Source organism: Carassius auratus, chromosome 22 (genome assembly GCF_003368295.1).
Source record: "Carassius auratus strain Wakin chromosome 22, ASM336829v1, whole genome shotgun sequence".
Lineage (NCBI taxonomy): Eukaryota > Metazoa > Chordata > Actinopteri > Cypriniformes > Cyprinidae > Carassius > Carassius auratus.
In genome coordinates, this window is record NC_039264.1 from 25,804,637 (window position 1) to 25,822,900 (window position 18,264).

Here is an 18,264-nt window from a genome sequence, read left to right on the forward strand (position 1 = left end):
GCTCTGGCTCTGATCAGCGAATGCCTGTTGTGCTCTCACTCAGTGCTCTGCTATACGGGAGCGCGTGCTCTTCCGGCAGACATGACCTCAGGACCCATATAAGGAAATTCCGCTCCATCTAACGTCACACAGAGCCATACTCGAAAAAAAACGTTCCCAAACTTGTGACAAACCAGAAGAAGTATTTTTGGAACACTTTAACAGTGTAAAAAACTCAGTATGCATGAAATAGCATTTCACCCCCCCTTTAAAATGGGCAGTGATAAAACATACTTCTCATATTCCACAGACACTCGCAATGTGAAATGTCGTATTAGACATAGCTTAATCGTTGTCATTCAGGAATAAGAACGCATGGGTGTTTGAATCTAGATTGCAATCTTTAAACGATTAATCATGCAGCTCTAATGTAAACACTGCAAATTATTTTTCAAGGATATCGTCACATTCCCGGGAGAACAGTCGGATCTTGCAAGACACATTGGATATAGATATATAGATTATTATTCAAATCATCGTTGTGATTTGAATAGAAATTAGAATGTATATTTTCAATTTCTTATAAATCTAGTTTCTGTATCCAGATTCTAAGTTATGTTGCATTTTATATTGTCAGTATTCTGAATGTATTTTTTCTCTTGCTTTTTTGTCAAATAATATAATGCAGAAATGCCAAGTCAAAAGTGCACCTTTTCAAATAACACTTTTTTCACTATATTACAAAAAGTTTTACATAAATTATACATATGTAAATATAAGCACACAAAAAATGACCACTGTAGTATTCGTTACTGCGCTAATACACCATATCCATCTTGGTAACCTCCATCCAAGTCCCATTCAAAATACTGAGACCCAGTCCAGCGTGGCCACTGCTGGAAGTACATTTACATAAATTCTGTTTAGTGCACGTGGTGACTTTTACGTTTATATTTTCGGACCACAAAATTTAAACCTGCAGTGCTTGGTAATTGCATCTGTTGAAACTCCCAAGGAGCACCACATTTCAAGTGCCTGAGGTGTAAATCTTTTAAAGGGAAGAAACTACATTCGATTCACTCGGGAAGTAAAACTGCACCTTGAAATTTACAGAATTAGCAGAAATGATAGAACATAAGACATTTATAGAATGCCGACTTTCCGCTCCGCTTCTTTCTTGGCTTCGATACAGACATTTCTTTGTTTGCAATTCAAGCCTCAATGCTTCAAAGGACTCTAATGGAAGCAGCTTAGATGCTTGGCATCCTAAACCGCAAACTGAGATTTTTTTCATCCCAGGACTCTCTTCGGAGACTTGGACCTCGGTAGCCACCGTCCCCGCTATCTATATAGTGCAGATGATTCTATTAAGGGAATTTACTCAGACGGAGCTATAAAATGCTGTAATTCTAAGTTATTTCCCACTTTACCTTTTAAATCATAACAAAAATAAGACAAACTTATGCTGTTCCAAACCACATTACTTTTTCCTTCTACATATAATGACATACATACTATTCTTTTAGGTTAACTGTCCCTTTAAAAGTGGGTAGCATCTGCAGTTCCTTTTATTCCAACTAATAAACATTCCTTTATAATCGCCAGCCAACAGAAATCAGCCATCGTAGAGTCCATGTTATTAAAAGCCCCATCCCATAATAAGCGAAAGCCTCCCAGGACTGACGCCCCATGTCGCTACGGTGAAAGACGCTGGCCCAGTGCACTCATCTGAATCCTCACCATTTGTGCAGGGGAATACGCTCGGCCCACGGCTCTGGAGTCTGGCAGCCGCTTGTGTGTAGATAGGGCACGGTTCAGAGACCCGCACTCCACGCCAACGTCTGTGCCAAGCACAGTTCAAGCTCACACCCGCTGAGGAGCCCAACCCTCTGACTGGCACTGCAAGAGTGCCCTTCAAGCATTGAGTGTGTGTGTGTGTGTGTGTGTGTGTGTGTGTACGGAGCTAGGCTGAATGTATTGTGTTAAAGATATCGGTTGCCTTAGGCCACAGTTAAAATATAGCGGTGAGAAATTGATAAAATATTTCACACAGCATTCAATAATGCTGTTCTGTATTCCAACAAACATGTTTTGTGGTCATTACTAAATAATACAAGGAACCTTCATTATATTAATAAATTCATACGCTAGAAAGATTCTGTGTCTGAATTGCTTGGATCTAAATCCAGATTGTCATTCAGATGTCCTGCTGCTCTCAATAGATTCAAAATCTTGACTGTGATCCATGTTCTAAATCTAGATTATGTTTCAGATTCCATTTGCACGGAATATAGAATCTGGAACCAGATTGTGATTATGCATCCAAATTGGAGCCCAAATTAATTTTGTTCTGAATATAGATTTTAAGATTGTGAATCTGATTCATATTGATAAAATAATAGCATTTACATGCAGATTGTAATTCAGATTTCCCTTGCTCTAAATACATTTTAAATGAAGATCGCGGTTTAGTTTGTGATAAATTTCAATATTTTAAATCAAGATTGATTAATACTCTAAATATGGAATTCTGAAACCATATTATGATTAATTTTGTACATCCAAATTGCAATCAAAATTTCTTCTGAAAATTTATTTTATTAAAAATATTGTGATTCAAATTCATATTGTTCAGAATATAAAGATTATTTAGAGATTTTCGAGTTTATGAAGGTTGTGGTCAAGACTCGTCTAGAGTAGGGTTCATACTTTAACTCCAGATTATGATTCAGATTCCGTATGATATAAATATATAGTCCTGGAACTAGTAGGGATTTTCATGTTAACCATTTCACCGTTAACATGAACGCTAAATCGAATGTGAAAGTGAACAGCCAGTGTACATTCAAAAGTGATTTCAATACCTGTACATTGATAATGCAATAATTATAAACAATATAAGAATGTTTGCGGGAGTGGCCACAAATTGTTATGGTCAGAAATTGAGTGAGAGCGGCATTACGAAACAGTCCTGCGTGGAGCTTTTACTCCAGACTATCTGCACAGTACGTCGACATTTTAAGCAACTTTTTAAAAATAAAAAGAAGGTATACTTAGTGTATGCCTATTTATTTTATTCTTTTATTTGATATTGTCTTGTTTTTCTCTGTTATCAGAAGCGCTGCAGGTGTGTGATAATTTGTTGCTGTATTGTTCTGTATGCTGCTGTTTGTACGTTAAAATAAACTTGTGGGAAAAAAAAGATTTTATTTTAAATGGGTCACAGACACTCATCCATTCTATTTTTATTTAATAGTCCTACTGATTTATTGTTCCAATCTTATCAGTTAACAGTTAATGTTCGGATAACAAGTAACAGGGAAAGTTACAGAAATAAACATCCCTAGTAACCAGGTTATCATTAATATTGTAGATCCATATGGCAATCCAAATACTGTACAGTAAATGTTGCTCTTAATTATAAATTCTTTATTCTGCAGTTTAAATGCTAAACCCCCCAATATTAATATTAAATAACAATACTTTTTTATATATTTTTATTTATTAATTAATTTATTGTTGTACATCTCACGATTTGTCTCAGAGCACTAAAATGAGTGATTTGTTACCAAAGATTTCTCTTGCTACTTTTAGGTGAGTCATCCCCATGCAGCGTGAATAATGGAGGGTGCCATGACCTTTGCCTTTTGACTCCACTTGGTGTGGTAAACTGTACTTGCCGTGGAGAACGGATATTACTGGATGATAACAGATGTGTATGTAAGTCCTGTATCCTCTCTGTCTCTGTACCTCTTGCTCATTTTCAGTCACCCCGATTTTTTTTTTTCCATATCTGTTTTTATTGAAGCTATCGTTATGCTGGCGTTTTCCAAATAATAGCAGATATTTCTGCTTGGGATGCTGGTGTTGAAGCAAGTTATGAGAATGTGCAATGTTTGGCGGCTGATTCGCTCTGGATTAAAATTCAGAGCGCACATTCAGGTCTGACGTGCCCTTGGTCTAGAGGCGGATAGCTGAGAAACAGGGGGTATGTGGGACAGAACGGCTGCTTTTAGCATAGTGAGAAGAACATTCTGCTGCCCTAGGAGCAAACTACAGCATAAATCTCTCAGCAAGGCTGTGGTCCAACAACCTTATTACTGCAGCATTCTTATGCTAATTATTATTTATATTATTTGCAAATCTGATTGACTGAGATTCCTGTGGCTCTGAATGTAGATTCCAAATCCAGATTGTGATTCAAATTAATTTTGGTCAGAATTTAGGTTCTGGGCCCAGATTATGAAAAACCAAGTGTGCATATAGATTGTAATTCAGCAGCCAAGATTGTGATATCGACTCAGATTGTGACCAATATTCTGAATCCAGATTATGATTCACATTCTATTTGCTATGAATATGTCATTTTGGAACCAGATTGTAATCTATATAGTACATCAATTTAGTAGTACATCATTTCACTTCAAATATTCTAAATACAAATTTGTGATTCAGATTCATTTTCCTCAGAATTTAGAATTAGAAATTTAGGTTCTGGATCCAGATTGCATACAGTTTGTAATTCCTAGGGTGACCCTATGCGCAAAAAAAAACAAAAAAAAAAACAAAGTGCGCCACAATTCTTCAAGTCAAACGAACGAACAGACACGTGAAAGCGATTCGAAAGCATAGGGAGCCGTCTGTTCTGAAGATTATAGCTCTCATGAATGTTACACAACGATCAACCTGCACAGTGCAATTAGCCAAAACCTGGATATTTTAGGCAATATTGAAATCCTGCCTAGGATGTGTCCTGTATGAACGGCGCATATAATCACATCTTAAATCAAAAAGGATTTTCTAGTTGCTGGTTTCTTTACAACATATTTGCATAGTTGATACTGTTGGCTAGATCTAGATATTAAATGGTTCGGGGGGCTTCTGTCTAGACATTGATATTACTGGAACACCCATCTATTGAATATGTAATTGATTTTTGTCAGGGTGTAAATGCATGAGTAAAAAAAAAATTGAAAGCAGTTGATTGACTTCAAGAAGCATTGGTTAGATTCAGTACCGTAGCACACGGACACTAAATATACATGGTGACATTCAGTGTAGGATTCCAACAGTGTTCCACTCTGCTTGGAGAGGATTATGGGGCTTATACACAGATGTGTTTTTGTGTTCAAACAGCTAGACATAGTGCATCAGATGGAAAATAACAGAACACAGGGGATGCAATGCAAAGGCCAAGGAGGCGTCCCTCTGAAGCTTGTGTACACAGACTAACAGTTAAAAAAAAAAAATGCCATTGCCACGTCTATCCTCGTCTGATTATATGTCAAACACTGAAGCAGTCAATGCATATACCTTATCTATACTTCAAGGCAGCACATTACAACTCTACAAATCTCTTTTTCTCACATCTTATAGCTATGAACTCCTCCTGTAACATCCATTCTGAGTTCCAGTGCGGAAACGGGGAATGCATCGATTACCAACTGACATGTGACGGCATCACTCACTGCAAAGACAGGTCGGATGAGAAGATGCAGTATTGTGGTAAGAACCCAATCAGGTGCGGTGCTGTGTGTGAGCCCTTAGGTTTCATCTCTAAACTGAATGAAGGAAGCTACAGAAGGTCTTCCTGTTCTCCTGTGACTCGGGCTAATAAGATGAGCTTAGAGAAGCCTGGCAAAAACGTAATGAGTGCGAGTAATTTGACAGACTTACTGCTCCTCTGTTTCTCTCTCTCTCTCTATCTTTACTTTTTCAAGCAGAGTTTTTAATGAAGCAGTTGCTCTCAAATAGTTTTACTATCTAGACTTTAGATTGCATATTTAATACATATCTTTCGATCTATCGATCGATCTATCGATCTATCGATCTATCTATCTATCTATCTATCTATCTATCTATCTATCTATCTATCTATCTATCTATCTATCTATCTATCTATCTATCTATCTATCTATCTATCTATCTATCTATCTATCTGTCTGTCTGTCTGTCTATGTCTGTCTGTCTCTCTGTCTGTCTGTCTATGCCTGTCTGTCTGTCTGTCTATGTCTGTCTGTCTGTCTGTGTCTGTCTGTCTGTCTGTGTCTGTCTGTCTGTCTATGTCTGTCTGTATATTTGTCTGTCTGTGTCTATGTCTGTCTGTCTGTCTATCTGTCTGTCTGTGTCTGTCTATGTCTATGTCTATGTCTATCTGTCTGTCTGTCTGTGTCTGTCTATGTCTGTCTGTCTGTCTGTCTGTCTATCTGTCTGTCTGTGTCTGTCTGTCTGTCTGTCTGTCTGTCTGTCTGTGTCTGTCTATGTCTGTCTGTCTCTGTCTGTCTATGTCTGTCTGTCTTTCTGTCTGTCTCTGTCTGTCTGTCTCTGTCTGTCTCTGTTTGTCTATCTGTCTGTCTGTCTCTCTGTCTGTCTCTCTGTCTGTCTGTCTGTCTGTCTGTCTGTCCTTAAAATATAACTTCATTAAATATCTCCAATACACATTATTGTGGAGTCCTTTTCCTAATCTTTCCTTTATCATTCTTTAGAGAACCGGAACTGCAGACACGGCTATAAATCATGCTATAACCAGCGCTGTGTGGCCAACCATCGATTCTGTAATGGCGTGAATGATTGCGGAGATAACTCTGATGAAGTTTACTGTAACAGTGGGTATTGTTTCTTCTTCTCACAGAATTGAAACCCATTGTCAATCCAGTGTTGGTCAGTTCAGGAATCTTCTTTTTTTTTTTTTCTCTCATTCTGTCCGACACTCTGGAGAAATTTAATCCATCAATCAATAGGAATTCTCATCCTGCTTGGACATTTAAATAACAACATTAAGCTTTAATGCAGAAACACATCTATAATGTAGACAGCACAAACCACAGATCTCGGCATCACTGTGCTTCAGTGAAGGCCAATGAAAGCTGTACACTTGCCAACAATGCAGGAATGTAAATGCTTCTAGAAACATTTGATTTTGGAAATAAAATAGTTCTCATTACAGATATTTGTATTGTATATTGTAGCATGTAGCCAGTGAAACTTGATTATCTCCTTTTTGTAAGATTCAAGACCAGTTCTGCATTCACACTGGACTTTAAAATGGAGTAAGATCTAATTGATCTTAATTTAGAATCAGACACACCTCTTTAAATAGACCAGTTTTGCATTCACACTATCACTGGGTTTCTATTCCCATTACGTTAGCACAGATATCTTTAATATTGATGTATTTACACAATTAATTATGATGTTTTTTTATAATTTGGAATTACGCAAATGTGAAAGCAAAAGTAACTATGATCATTTTGCTTTCATATTACATATTCAACTTTTCAGAAACAATCTCGGATTGTTTAAAAGATGTCTGACTTCATCTAAATGTTTTTGTTTGGTTTAAAGTCGACCGAATTTAGTGTTCAAAGCATTTTGGTTTGGTTTAAAGTGGTTTGACTTCATTTAAAGTGTTTTGATTTTCTTAAAAGTGGTCTGACTTCTTTTAAATGATTTGGATATTCTTTAAAGTATTTTACCTATTTAAAGCATTTTGATTTGATTTAAAGTGTACCGACTTTTTTTAAAGCATTTTGGTTTGCGTTACAATGATTTGACAAAGCATTTTGATTTGCTTAAAAGTGGTCTGACTTTGTTTAAAGCATTTAGATTAGCTTTAAAGTAGTTTGACTTTATTAAGAGCATTTTGATTTGCTTTAAACTGGTTTGACTTCATTTAGAGTGTCTTTGTATGCTTTCAAGGTGTGTCTAGTTAATCTGCTTTTTTTTTTTTTTTTGGTTTCAGATTCCACGTGTTCATCTTCTGAGCAACGCTGTGCAGACGGTGCCTGTATTCCTGCATCATCCTGGTGTAATCAGATCATTGATTGCGCTGACGCATCGGACGAGAAAAGCTGTAGTAAGATTAGCATGTGTGAAGGCGCTAGCCCGTTCACACTACTGACGGTGTGTTTGCATGTCACTTAACGTGTGAAACCCTCATCTCATTGTCCTCTCTGTTTCCAGATAGCACAGACTGCATGGAATACTACAGACTGGGTTCTCGTGCCAGCAACAGTGAGAGGTTTCTAAGCTGCAATACCACGTCTCTGTGTGTTCATCCCTCCTGGATCTGTGATGGAGCCAACGATTGTGGGGATTATGCAGACGAAATACACTGCCACGGTAGAAATGCATTTGCATTCTCTCCCCCGGACTGTCTTTCTCTTGTTTGTTAGTGTTCAAGTACAATGTTGTCACGTTAAGAATGGAAAATAATAGCACTGGGAACAAAGGGAATTTTTACAAAGTTTGCATTGCGGTACAGTGACGGCTCACATCGCCAGAGCCTTTTATGAAGCTGTGAAATGTGGACTTTTTTTGACTCAATCACATTGAGTCCTGCCAAATATTTGACAGTAATATACTTAGATATTTATGATATATGTAGAAAGCCCAGGACCTACTGAGAATATTTAGTGACTTAATAAGTCCTTGTGGCTGAGTGAAACAGAGCTCTGGAAGTCAATGAGTATGTAGAATATATATATATATATATATTTTTTGGAACTTTACAGTCCTGTCAGAATTTATGAGCTGAGCGCACATAAACGCCATCGCAATGTTGTAATTAAAAGTTGGAAAGTTGGATTTTCTTTGAAATCTGCAAGTTAGGGAATGTCAATAAAGGAATTGTGGTAAAAGTGGGTTGCTGATGATCATGTTTGAATATTTTATTGTGACTTGTTGATGCTGCAGTTTCATTCATTCATTCATTAAGTCGCTGCTAAATGTAAATGTAAATGTATTCACATTCTGACATGGTATTGTATATACATAAATCTCAGAATGTGTGTAAATGAAATTTTGGCATCAAGTCACAATATTTATATATTGCACACGTAATATATATATATATATATATATATATATATATATATATATATATATATATATATATGTATATATGTATATATATATATATATATATAATTTTACACAGACTTTTTAATGATCACAACTGAATTTTAATTGTAAATGATAATTTATTAACTTAATTTATTCATTTACACAGTAATAATATATAAGGTCAGTTCAACATGTGGCAAATTTTTTCAGGTTTATTAATTTTCAAATGAAATCAATCAATAAATCGATCAGTCAATCCCTATAATAAATTTGTTTTGACAATAAAATTTTAGTTTTTTTTTTTTTTTTTACTACAGGTTCGATTCATTTTATGTTTTAATGAGAGAATTTATATTGATGTGTATTTGTGTCCATGCATACAGTATTTGTTATACATTTGTATACGTTTATATGTTTTTCACTTTTACTTTAATTATCATAGTTAAAACAGTTGTTTATATTTTATTTTATTTTGAAAAGTATCCATCTAATGATACCATATTGAAGTTTTCTTTTAGGCGGTTATAGAGTCTTTACACAGCAATGAAAAAAAAAATGTAATAAAATCAATGCTTAGGGTCATAAAACTTCCTGTAAACACCCATTTATGATTTCAAACCTTCTACATAGGAACTTTCCTGGAAGTCTCGAAGGCAGAAATACATAAAACTAATGTGCGATTGTTAGCTAAAGCACTGATTCTCTAAAAATCTTCATGTCCTTTTAAAAACTAGAGTCCTCCAGAAATGAGCACAAACCTTTAATAGAAATATGAAGAGGATTCAGTTCCTGACCTCAGCTGTGGTCACTCCCATCATGTAGAAAACAAAAACTCGCATTTTCACTATTATTTTACTCAAGGAGATGCTTCAGGTTTAAAATAGCCTTGATATGCAAGTCAGAATCCAAATGTAAATACAAAACCACAGATACGAAATGTGATAATTGAAGCTGAGGTAGACATTTACAGGTCATACAATTGATTTGATTACAGCATGCTCTCATCCTTTTTTTTTTTCTCTCAAAATAGTGGTGAACCTAGCAAACCCTTTGGTAATGGTTGAAAGTAAGAACCATCTCTAAAAACTCATTGTCTTCATTCTGGCATTTCTCCCAGCTTCTTCAGTTCATACATGTGAGGACGGCCATTTTGCGTGTCCCAGTGGAAACTGCATCTCCAGCGTCTGGTTGTGCGATGGACAGAAAGACTGCGAGGACGGAGCGGATGAATTTCAATGTGGTGAGCACCACCTTTCTTCATTTTTCAACTGATCAGGCCTGCCAGACACATTGTGTGCTCTATATGTCATCCTAATGAATATATCCACGTCTAAAGACTTTATTTAACTTCAAGTCACGTACCACCATCTACATTAGAACGTAAGTGCTATTTTGCTCTATTGATCGACTTGTCACGGCTGGTATGTGGTAAGTGCTAAATGTGAGGGTCCTGGCTTTACACAGTTACAGTTATGCTTTTATCTAAAAGTTATTTTAAATTCCAGACAAAATATTGTAGAAGTCTGATAAGCTGGTACTTTTATGTGATTTCATTTTATTGAAGTGCCTTTCCACTTCAGGGTAAAAACAAAAAGCGAATTATATTCTCCTAATTGCAACTTTTTCCTTTATAATTTTGAATTGTCATGTCCCATTTGTGGCTTTGTATTTGAAAATGTGACTTTTTCTCATAATGTATTTGTATTATTATTATTTTTATTATTACTTATTTCACAGTAGTGCATTTGTAGCAATGTTACTGTTTTTCACAAAAAGTTTAGATCTCCCATGGTGACTTCATGCCTCAAAATGTGATTTTAAGTCCTGCATGTGACTTTATTTCTCGTTATTGAATTTATTAATTTCCTACTATTTCTCACAATTCTGCTTTATATCTTAATATGACTATTTCTCATAATTGTGTCTTCATTTCTCACAATTTGTTACTTTTTGGCGTCCATGATGATTTTAAATCGCGCGCTGTGACTTTATTTCTCGTTATAATTATTTTTTCCCCCAGAATTGGTACTATATCTAATTATGTCTATATTAAATTTTAAATTAAATTAAATTTATGCATTTAGTGAAGTGAAGTGAAGTGAAGTGACATTCAGCCAAGTATGGCGACCCATACTCAGAATTTGTGCTCTGCATTTAACCCATCCGAAATGCACACACACAGAGCAGTGAACACGAACACACACACTGTGAGCACTAGTCGGGTCGAGTTCGGGCTTAATTTCTATCATCTTACGCGGGCTCGGGCCGGGCTCGGGCTTGTGCTCCGGTTTGCGAGGTAACCGAGCGGTCATGTGATGTGTTTCGATTAGCGCGAGAAAGATGCGAAAATGAATGCTGAGCAGGTGTAACGGAGGCTTGCCTCTGGTGATTACGTTTTGGTTGCACCAGCAACTACAGCAAAGTCTGAGGTGTGGAAAAGTTTTGACCGTGTTTATAATGAGATTAATGAGTGAATAATGACGCACCATCAGTGAGCGCAGGAACGCGCAGAAGCCATCTACAATGGTTTCAATCATTTTCCTCCACATAAACATGTAGACCTAGCCTAATCTCTGTGAGTAAAGGTTTTTCAAATGATAACTACATATTCATTGAGTCTTAAATGCATAATGTTGACAGAGTATTTACGCTAATGTTGGCATTATTCTTTTATTAAATAAAGCAAATCCGGCGGAGCCTTTATCTTAATTTCGTTATTGCCAAATACCCATCTTAATTTAAAATTTATCTTAATTAAATTTTTTTTAAATGACTCGTTTTTATTGGTGCGTTGGTCTATTTATAGGTTAAATGAGCCTATGTCTATAATGCTGAGATGTTACGATGTCACAGAGGACTTATTTTATTTCTTTATTCCAACTTCCAAGTGGTCTAGTCTACGTTAGTTATGAGTAAATTATGTTAAAACATGAATAAATTGCTCATTGTTGGCAAAAGGCAAAAGAGCTGTGTGCGTGCGCACATTTGAATAATGTCGGGCTGTAAACGGGTTCGGGCTTTAAAAAAGCTGACAATCAAAATGTACTTGTCGGGCTCGGGTCCTGTCGGGCCTAACTTTTAAGGCCCAATTACAGCTCTAGTGAGCACACACCCGGAGCAGTGGGCAGCCATATATGCTGCGGCGCCCGGGGAGCAGTTGGGGGTTCGATGCCTTGCTCAAGGGCACCTAAGTCGTGGTATTGAAGGTGGAGAGAGAACTGTTCATGCACTACCCCCACCCACAATTCCGTCCGGCCCGGGACTAGAACTCACAACCCTTCATTTGGGAGTCCAACCCTCTAACCATTAGGCCACGACTTCCATTTAGCAGACGCTTTTATCCAAAGCGACTTACAGTGCATTCACGGTATCAATTTTTACCTATCATGTGTTCCCAGGGAATCGAACCCACAACCTTGCGCTTGATAACGCAACACTACCAGTTGAGCTACAGGAACACAACACGCTTTCTCACAGTGCTGCTTTATATATTGCAATGCAATATTATTTTTGTAATTATGACTTTGCTCACAATTTGCAAATGTATAGCTCCCATGGTGACTTTATACCTGAAAATGTAACTTTAAATCTCGCAGTGTGACTATTTTTCATTATAGCGATATTTTCTTTTAAAATTACTATTGTATCTTACAGTATGACTGTATATCTTTCAGTGCTGCATTATATCACAGTGCAGCTTTATTTATTTTTCTCAATTTGCAAATACACATCTCTTGTGGTGACTTCATATTTGAAAATGTATTTTGTGATATGTCGTAATTTTTTTTTGTCGAATTGCTGTATCTCACAATTTGACTGTATATTTTGCAGTGCTGCTTTATATCTCATAATGCGACTTTATACCGCTTTGTTGTTTTTTTTTGCAATTTGCTAATTTAAGTCTCCCATGGTGACTTTACATCTGTCTATGTCTAGTTATAATGATAATTATTATTATTATTTAATATCTTACAATATGACTATATATCTTGCAGTGCTTTAAATCTTGTAATTTGATAATATCTTATTTCTTACAATTTGTGGCTTCTTACAATTTAAGGATATGCTCAGGGGGCATATTTAAATGATTTTCATTATATATTTTTTTAAAAAGTTACTTGAACAACTGTATAACCTTAGGTGAAGGTTAATTCCAGCCACATCTTGCTGTAAATGTGTTGCATAATTGTTCATCTTATCGACATTCATGTTTCTCTCCATCTCAAACTTTGTGCCGTACCTCTAAAGTGAGCAGAATCGTAAAGTGTGAGGTTTTAGGAAGTTCTGCTTTCCTGCTGCGACCGATCTTTGCTTCTGTCCCGACCCCGTGCCAGGAATCCTTTTGGTTCCGCTTCAAAGCGTCTTATTCTGAGCAAGAACTCTGATCTGCGACCCAAAATCAGAAGTAATATGGATTTGTTTCTATGTCCTTGATCTTGACGAATGTGCTGGTGCCGTTTCACCTTTCAGTTTGGTTATTTGTTCTTTTGAGACTTCCCCTATAGCAAGGTTTTGAATAATGACCCTCATTTACCTATTCATCCTCTCCGCTTTCGTTGTCTTCAGCCCTTTTGGTGTCACTTTTTTAAACCTGTCTCTTGGTGACCTTGGTGTCTGTGTCCCAGCTGCCGGTGGCTTTGCAGAGATATCACAAAATCAATGGCAAACGCAAGCAAACAAACTTTCAGACTGCTGATAGGGGCATATTCGGTCGCACCTTTCATGGCTCGTGTGCGTATGCAAGTGGACAATTACTTTAAAAGTGCTTGCTAGCACGATCGCCTTCCAAAGTTGAATCTCTAATCCCAACAAGGGCGAAGAGAGCTTTTAGAGGCCACTTTCCACAGATATTGTACTCAGTTTGGCTTTCAAACTATTGAAGTGGATTCATAGGTTTAATTTTGCTTACTAGAGGATATAATTCATGTCATTTCAAACCCATATGGCTTATTCTTCCTTGGAACACAACGTAACATACTTAGATTTGTGTGTGTGTCTCTGTGTGTGTGTTTTGTTGTAAAAAGTAAAAAAAAAAAAAAAGAAAAATCTACGTTTTCATGCCAAAAATGAAAATTCTGATATCATTTATTTATCCTCATGTTGTTCCAAACCTGTATGACTTTTTTTCTTTTCTGGACCAAATTAATTTTTTATTTTTTTATTTTTTTGTGTTTGTGTGAAAATACAAATTTTCATATATATATATATATATATATATATATATATATATATATATATATATATATATATATATATATATATATATATATATATATATATATATATATAAACACACGCACACACACACACACATACATATACACATACTTTGTCTGTTAGAAAGAAAAGTATTTCATTAATAGATGTTTACTCTTTCATTTTGCTTATTATAGGGTATACATGTTATAGCTTCTTTTTCCTGACAAAAAAAAAAAAAAAAAAAAAAATCTGATATCATTTATTTATCCTCCTTCTTTGTGTTATATTTTGGTTATTATGTGTTATACTCATTTTCATATATATATATATATATATATATATATATATATATATATATATATATATATATATATATATATATATATATATATATATATATATATATATATATATATAAATACTGTACATATTACACACACACAAACATACATATAATGAAAATTCTGTCATTATTCATTCACTCTCTTTTCAAACCTATATGACTTATTTCTTAATTATTTCTTATATATATATATATATACATATATATATATATATATATATATATATATATATATATATATATATATATATTTTTTTTAAATTTAATTTTTGCATGTTTTATTTTGGTAATTATAGGGTTTATTTATTTACTTTGTAGTTTTCCTGCCAAAATGAAAATTCTATAATTATTTTTTCACCTTTAAGTCTTTCTGAACCCGTATGACTTTTTCTTTCCTGGACCACAAGATAAAATGTTTGCAAATTTTAATGTGTTTCATTTCTATTTATCCCTTTATATTTGGAAAAAAAAGCTGTGTTCTTTCAGTGTTCTATGAAAGAACTAAAGCCAAAGTGGCTTTAAACAACACAAATGATGAAAGAATCAACATTTTTGCTTGTACAGTTCCTTAAATGTCAGTACTGCCTCCAGTGGGGTTTATTTTCAAAGTTCAAACTTTTCCCTCTAGATTCATCGTGCCTTTGGAATCAGTTCGCCTGTTCGAAAAACAAGTGCATCGCCAAACAGTGGCTCTGTGATGGGGAGGACGACTGCGGTGACGGATTGGACGAAAGCGAGGAAATTTGCGGTAAAACTCTGAAGCATTTGCATTTAGGCCACACAATGAAAGACTTCCTCTGAGAGCAGGGATATAAATCAACACGAAAGCGACGGGAAGAAAAATTGGTCTGCGATTTCATCATAGTTGCGAATTTATGGCCATGCTGTGCTCCTAACAAACGGGCTCTGAAAAAAAACCTCAGTTCTCTCAAAGGTCAAACACAAACAGATTGTTAAACAAGTTCTCAAGACAATGCTTAAACTTTTTCAATCATTTCAAGAAAGTTTTTTTCTTTTTTTTTAAACATGAATATTCATTAATGGCATTATGCAGCATGTTGGCTTGAGATTGCAATGCTCAATCTTTTTATTTTTCCGACAGGTTCGGCAACATGCGCCCCCGGTTTGTTCAGTTGCCCAGGATCATACGCTTGTGTGGCCAGGAACTGGTTATGTGACGGGGAGAGAGACTGTCCTGATGGTAGCGATGAACTGGCGGTAGCTGGCTGTGGTAATTTCAAACCAGCAACTTCCTGTTTCTGTTCTCACCCCAGAGTTGTAATGTAATTGCTGCTTTTCGCAACAGTAAAGACTCTAGTAAATGAATGCATCAGTCAAAGGTTTGGACATATTTGACTGGATTCATGTTACTTATGTTTAATAGTTTAAAATTACTTTTCTTATTTGTCTCTTTAAAACTCTAGTTAAAACCACTGTTGGATAATAAGGTTCTGAATTTACACAAAATATCTGCTTTTTATCTGCTTTCCCTGAATTATCAGAAACACAACCAAAATAATAGGGGATTTGAGACAAGTCTCAGGGGTCTGTTATGTACTACCCCTTTTATCCTAACACACACCTAACGCCGTGTCTGTTCCCATTACTATCTTTAATAAGCTCCGAACAACACGTGCACCGAGAGCACGTTCCAGTGCCGGAACCAGAACTGCATTCCACGGCGTTTCGTGTGTGACCATGATGACGACTGCGGAGACGGTTCTGACGAGTCTCTGGAATGCGGTGAGCAGCTCCGGTTTCTCGATTCATTGCTTTCTGTTGAAAATGAACATCCCTTTGCGGCCTGTTTAATGGGTTGTAATGTGTTGGCACAACATCAGTTAGATGTTTTGGCAGTTGGAATGCATGTATAACTCACTGTTCTGTACCTCAGATCTAAGAATAAACACAATCATTGATGGAAATATAGGCTACTCCTCACCTTTTTTATTGTGTATGAGGAGGAATTTCACAAACCTGTCCTGGACGCTTTTTACCACAAAATCTATATAAATAACATTATTTCTCTTAACATTTTTCTCGCAATTTTGATTCATTTATTTATTTTTCACAAATATATATTTGTCTCCAGTGAGGTTTTATGTCTTGCAGTGTGACTACTTTTCACAATTCGTCTCTTTTTGTAACTTTATACTACAAATCGTAACTGTATTTGTCTCAACATGACAATATTTCTAGTAATATAGCTCAATATTATTAGTAATTGCGTTTACTTTTGTCTTTATATTGTAATTGCAAATTTAGTGTCCTAGTGGTGACTTTATATTTCAGTATATGTGACCCTGGAGCACAAGACCAGTCTTAAGTCGCTGGGGTATATTTGTAGCAATAGCAAAAATACATTGTATGTGTTAAAATTATAGATTTTTCTTTTATGCTAAAAATCATTAGGGTATTAAGGAAATATCATGTTTCATGAAGATATTTTGTAAATTTTCTACTGTTAATATACTCAAAGTTTTGAGTTGGCGATTTTCTTTTCTTTTGATTTGTTTGCATCCTCAGATTCCAGATTTTCAAACAGTGCAGTTTTATATCTCGCAATGTGACTGTGTCTCACAATGTGCAACTTTGTGTCCCATTTCGACTTTTTATATAACAAAATAATTGCATAATTATTATATATATCATATGATTCTTTCTCTCAATGTATTTCTCGCAGTTACAGTCATTTTGACGATATTGACTATATCTCACAATACTGTTTGTATGTCACACAATGTGACTTTCATCACAATTTGCAACTTTGTCTTCCACTGTGTTTTTTAGCACAAAAAAAAAAAAAAATTCTTGCAGTGTATTTTTCATAATTGTGATATCTCACAATTTAGTGACTATATTTCTGTTTAAACTCAGTAATGATGGTGACTGAGATATCATGCCTACCTATTTGAAACAGTAACAGCTTGAACTTTTTCTCCCGTTGTTTAAATTCTCCCTGTCATACTCTCTCTGTTTTTCAACAGAATATCGTTTATGCAAAGAGGAGGAGTTCCGCTGCGCAGATGGGCGGTGTTTACTGAGAGCCCAATGGGAGTGTGATGGCTTTCCTGACTGTCTGGACCAATCAGACGAGCTGCCACTCAACCCAAAGTGTTCCGCTGCAGGCGAGTCCCTCTCATGTGTCACGCATTCCATTTGACTGACAGGTTCCCAGGTTCCGTCCCATATGGGATTTGTCAGAACACCTGGTCCTCCCCATTTGGATCCTGTACCCCTGCCAGTACCACTTGAGCTGGGCAGAGAGGGGCTGATGAAACTGATGTGCCTCTGTTCTTCAATTTTTGGTTTCAGGGCAAACATATGCCATTAATGTTAACAGATGCCATTAATGTTCCAAGCCAAGCTCATTAAGCAGCAATTTCTAGTGGGAAATTAAGTTCAGTTGTTTACAACATGTTTACAGTACAACTTAAAAACAATAATAAGGCTCTTATGACTTGGAATGTTAAGCTACACCCTAGTAACCAACCAGAACATCTAGCAAACTCCCAAAACCACCTAGAGCACCACAACAAACATGCTAAAAAGTACTCAGAACACCCTATCAACAACATACAGTAGCAACATACTGAAAATCATCCAAGAACACCACAGCAAATGTGCTAAAAAGCTCACAGAACACCCTGGCAACCATATACAGAAGCAACATATTGTAAACCACCAAGAGCACCATTAAGAAAGTGACAAAATAAAGAACACCATAGCAAACAGGCTATAAAACTTTCAGAACAACCTAGCAACCACATATAATAGAAACACTTTTAAAACCACCAATAACTCCATAGCAAACGTGCTGAAAAAGCTCACAGAACAACCTAGCAACTAGATACAGTAGAAACATAATAAAAACCATCAATAACTCCATAGAAAATGTG

General features: G+C 35.9%; 1 protein-coding gene across 1 annotated transcript in view; it reads left to right on the forward strand.

Annotated features, from left to right (window-relative positions):
* The window catches only part of LOC113040170 (low-density lipoprotein receptor-related protein 1B-like), a 246,167-nt gene that overhangs the window by 163,553 nt on the left and 64,350 nt on the right, over positions 1-18,264 (forward strand). The window contains exons 45-54 of the mRNA XM_026198463.1: positions 3,574-3,699; positions 5,356-5,484; positions 6,465-6,584; positions 7,721-7,834; positions 7,942-8,100; positions 9,941-10,063; positions 14,994-15,113; positions 15,468-15,596; positions 15,986-16,108; positions 17,353-17,493. Of these exons, the coding sequence (XP_026054248.1) occupies positions 3,574-3,699; positions 5,356-5,484; positions 6,465-6,584; positions 7,721-7,834; positions 7,942-8,100; positions 9,941-10,063; positions 14,994-15,113; positions 15,468-15,596; positions 15,986-16,108; positions 17,353-17,493 (1,284 nt within the window). The remainder of the gene's footprint in view (positions 1-3,573; positions 3,700-5,355; positions 5,485-6,464; positions 6,585-7,720; positions 7,835-7,941; positions 8,101-9,940; positions 10,064-14,993; positions 15,114-15,467; positions 15,597-15,985; positions 16,109-17,352; positions 17,494-18,264) is intronic.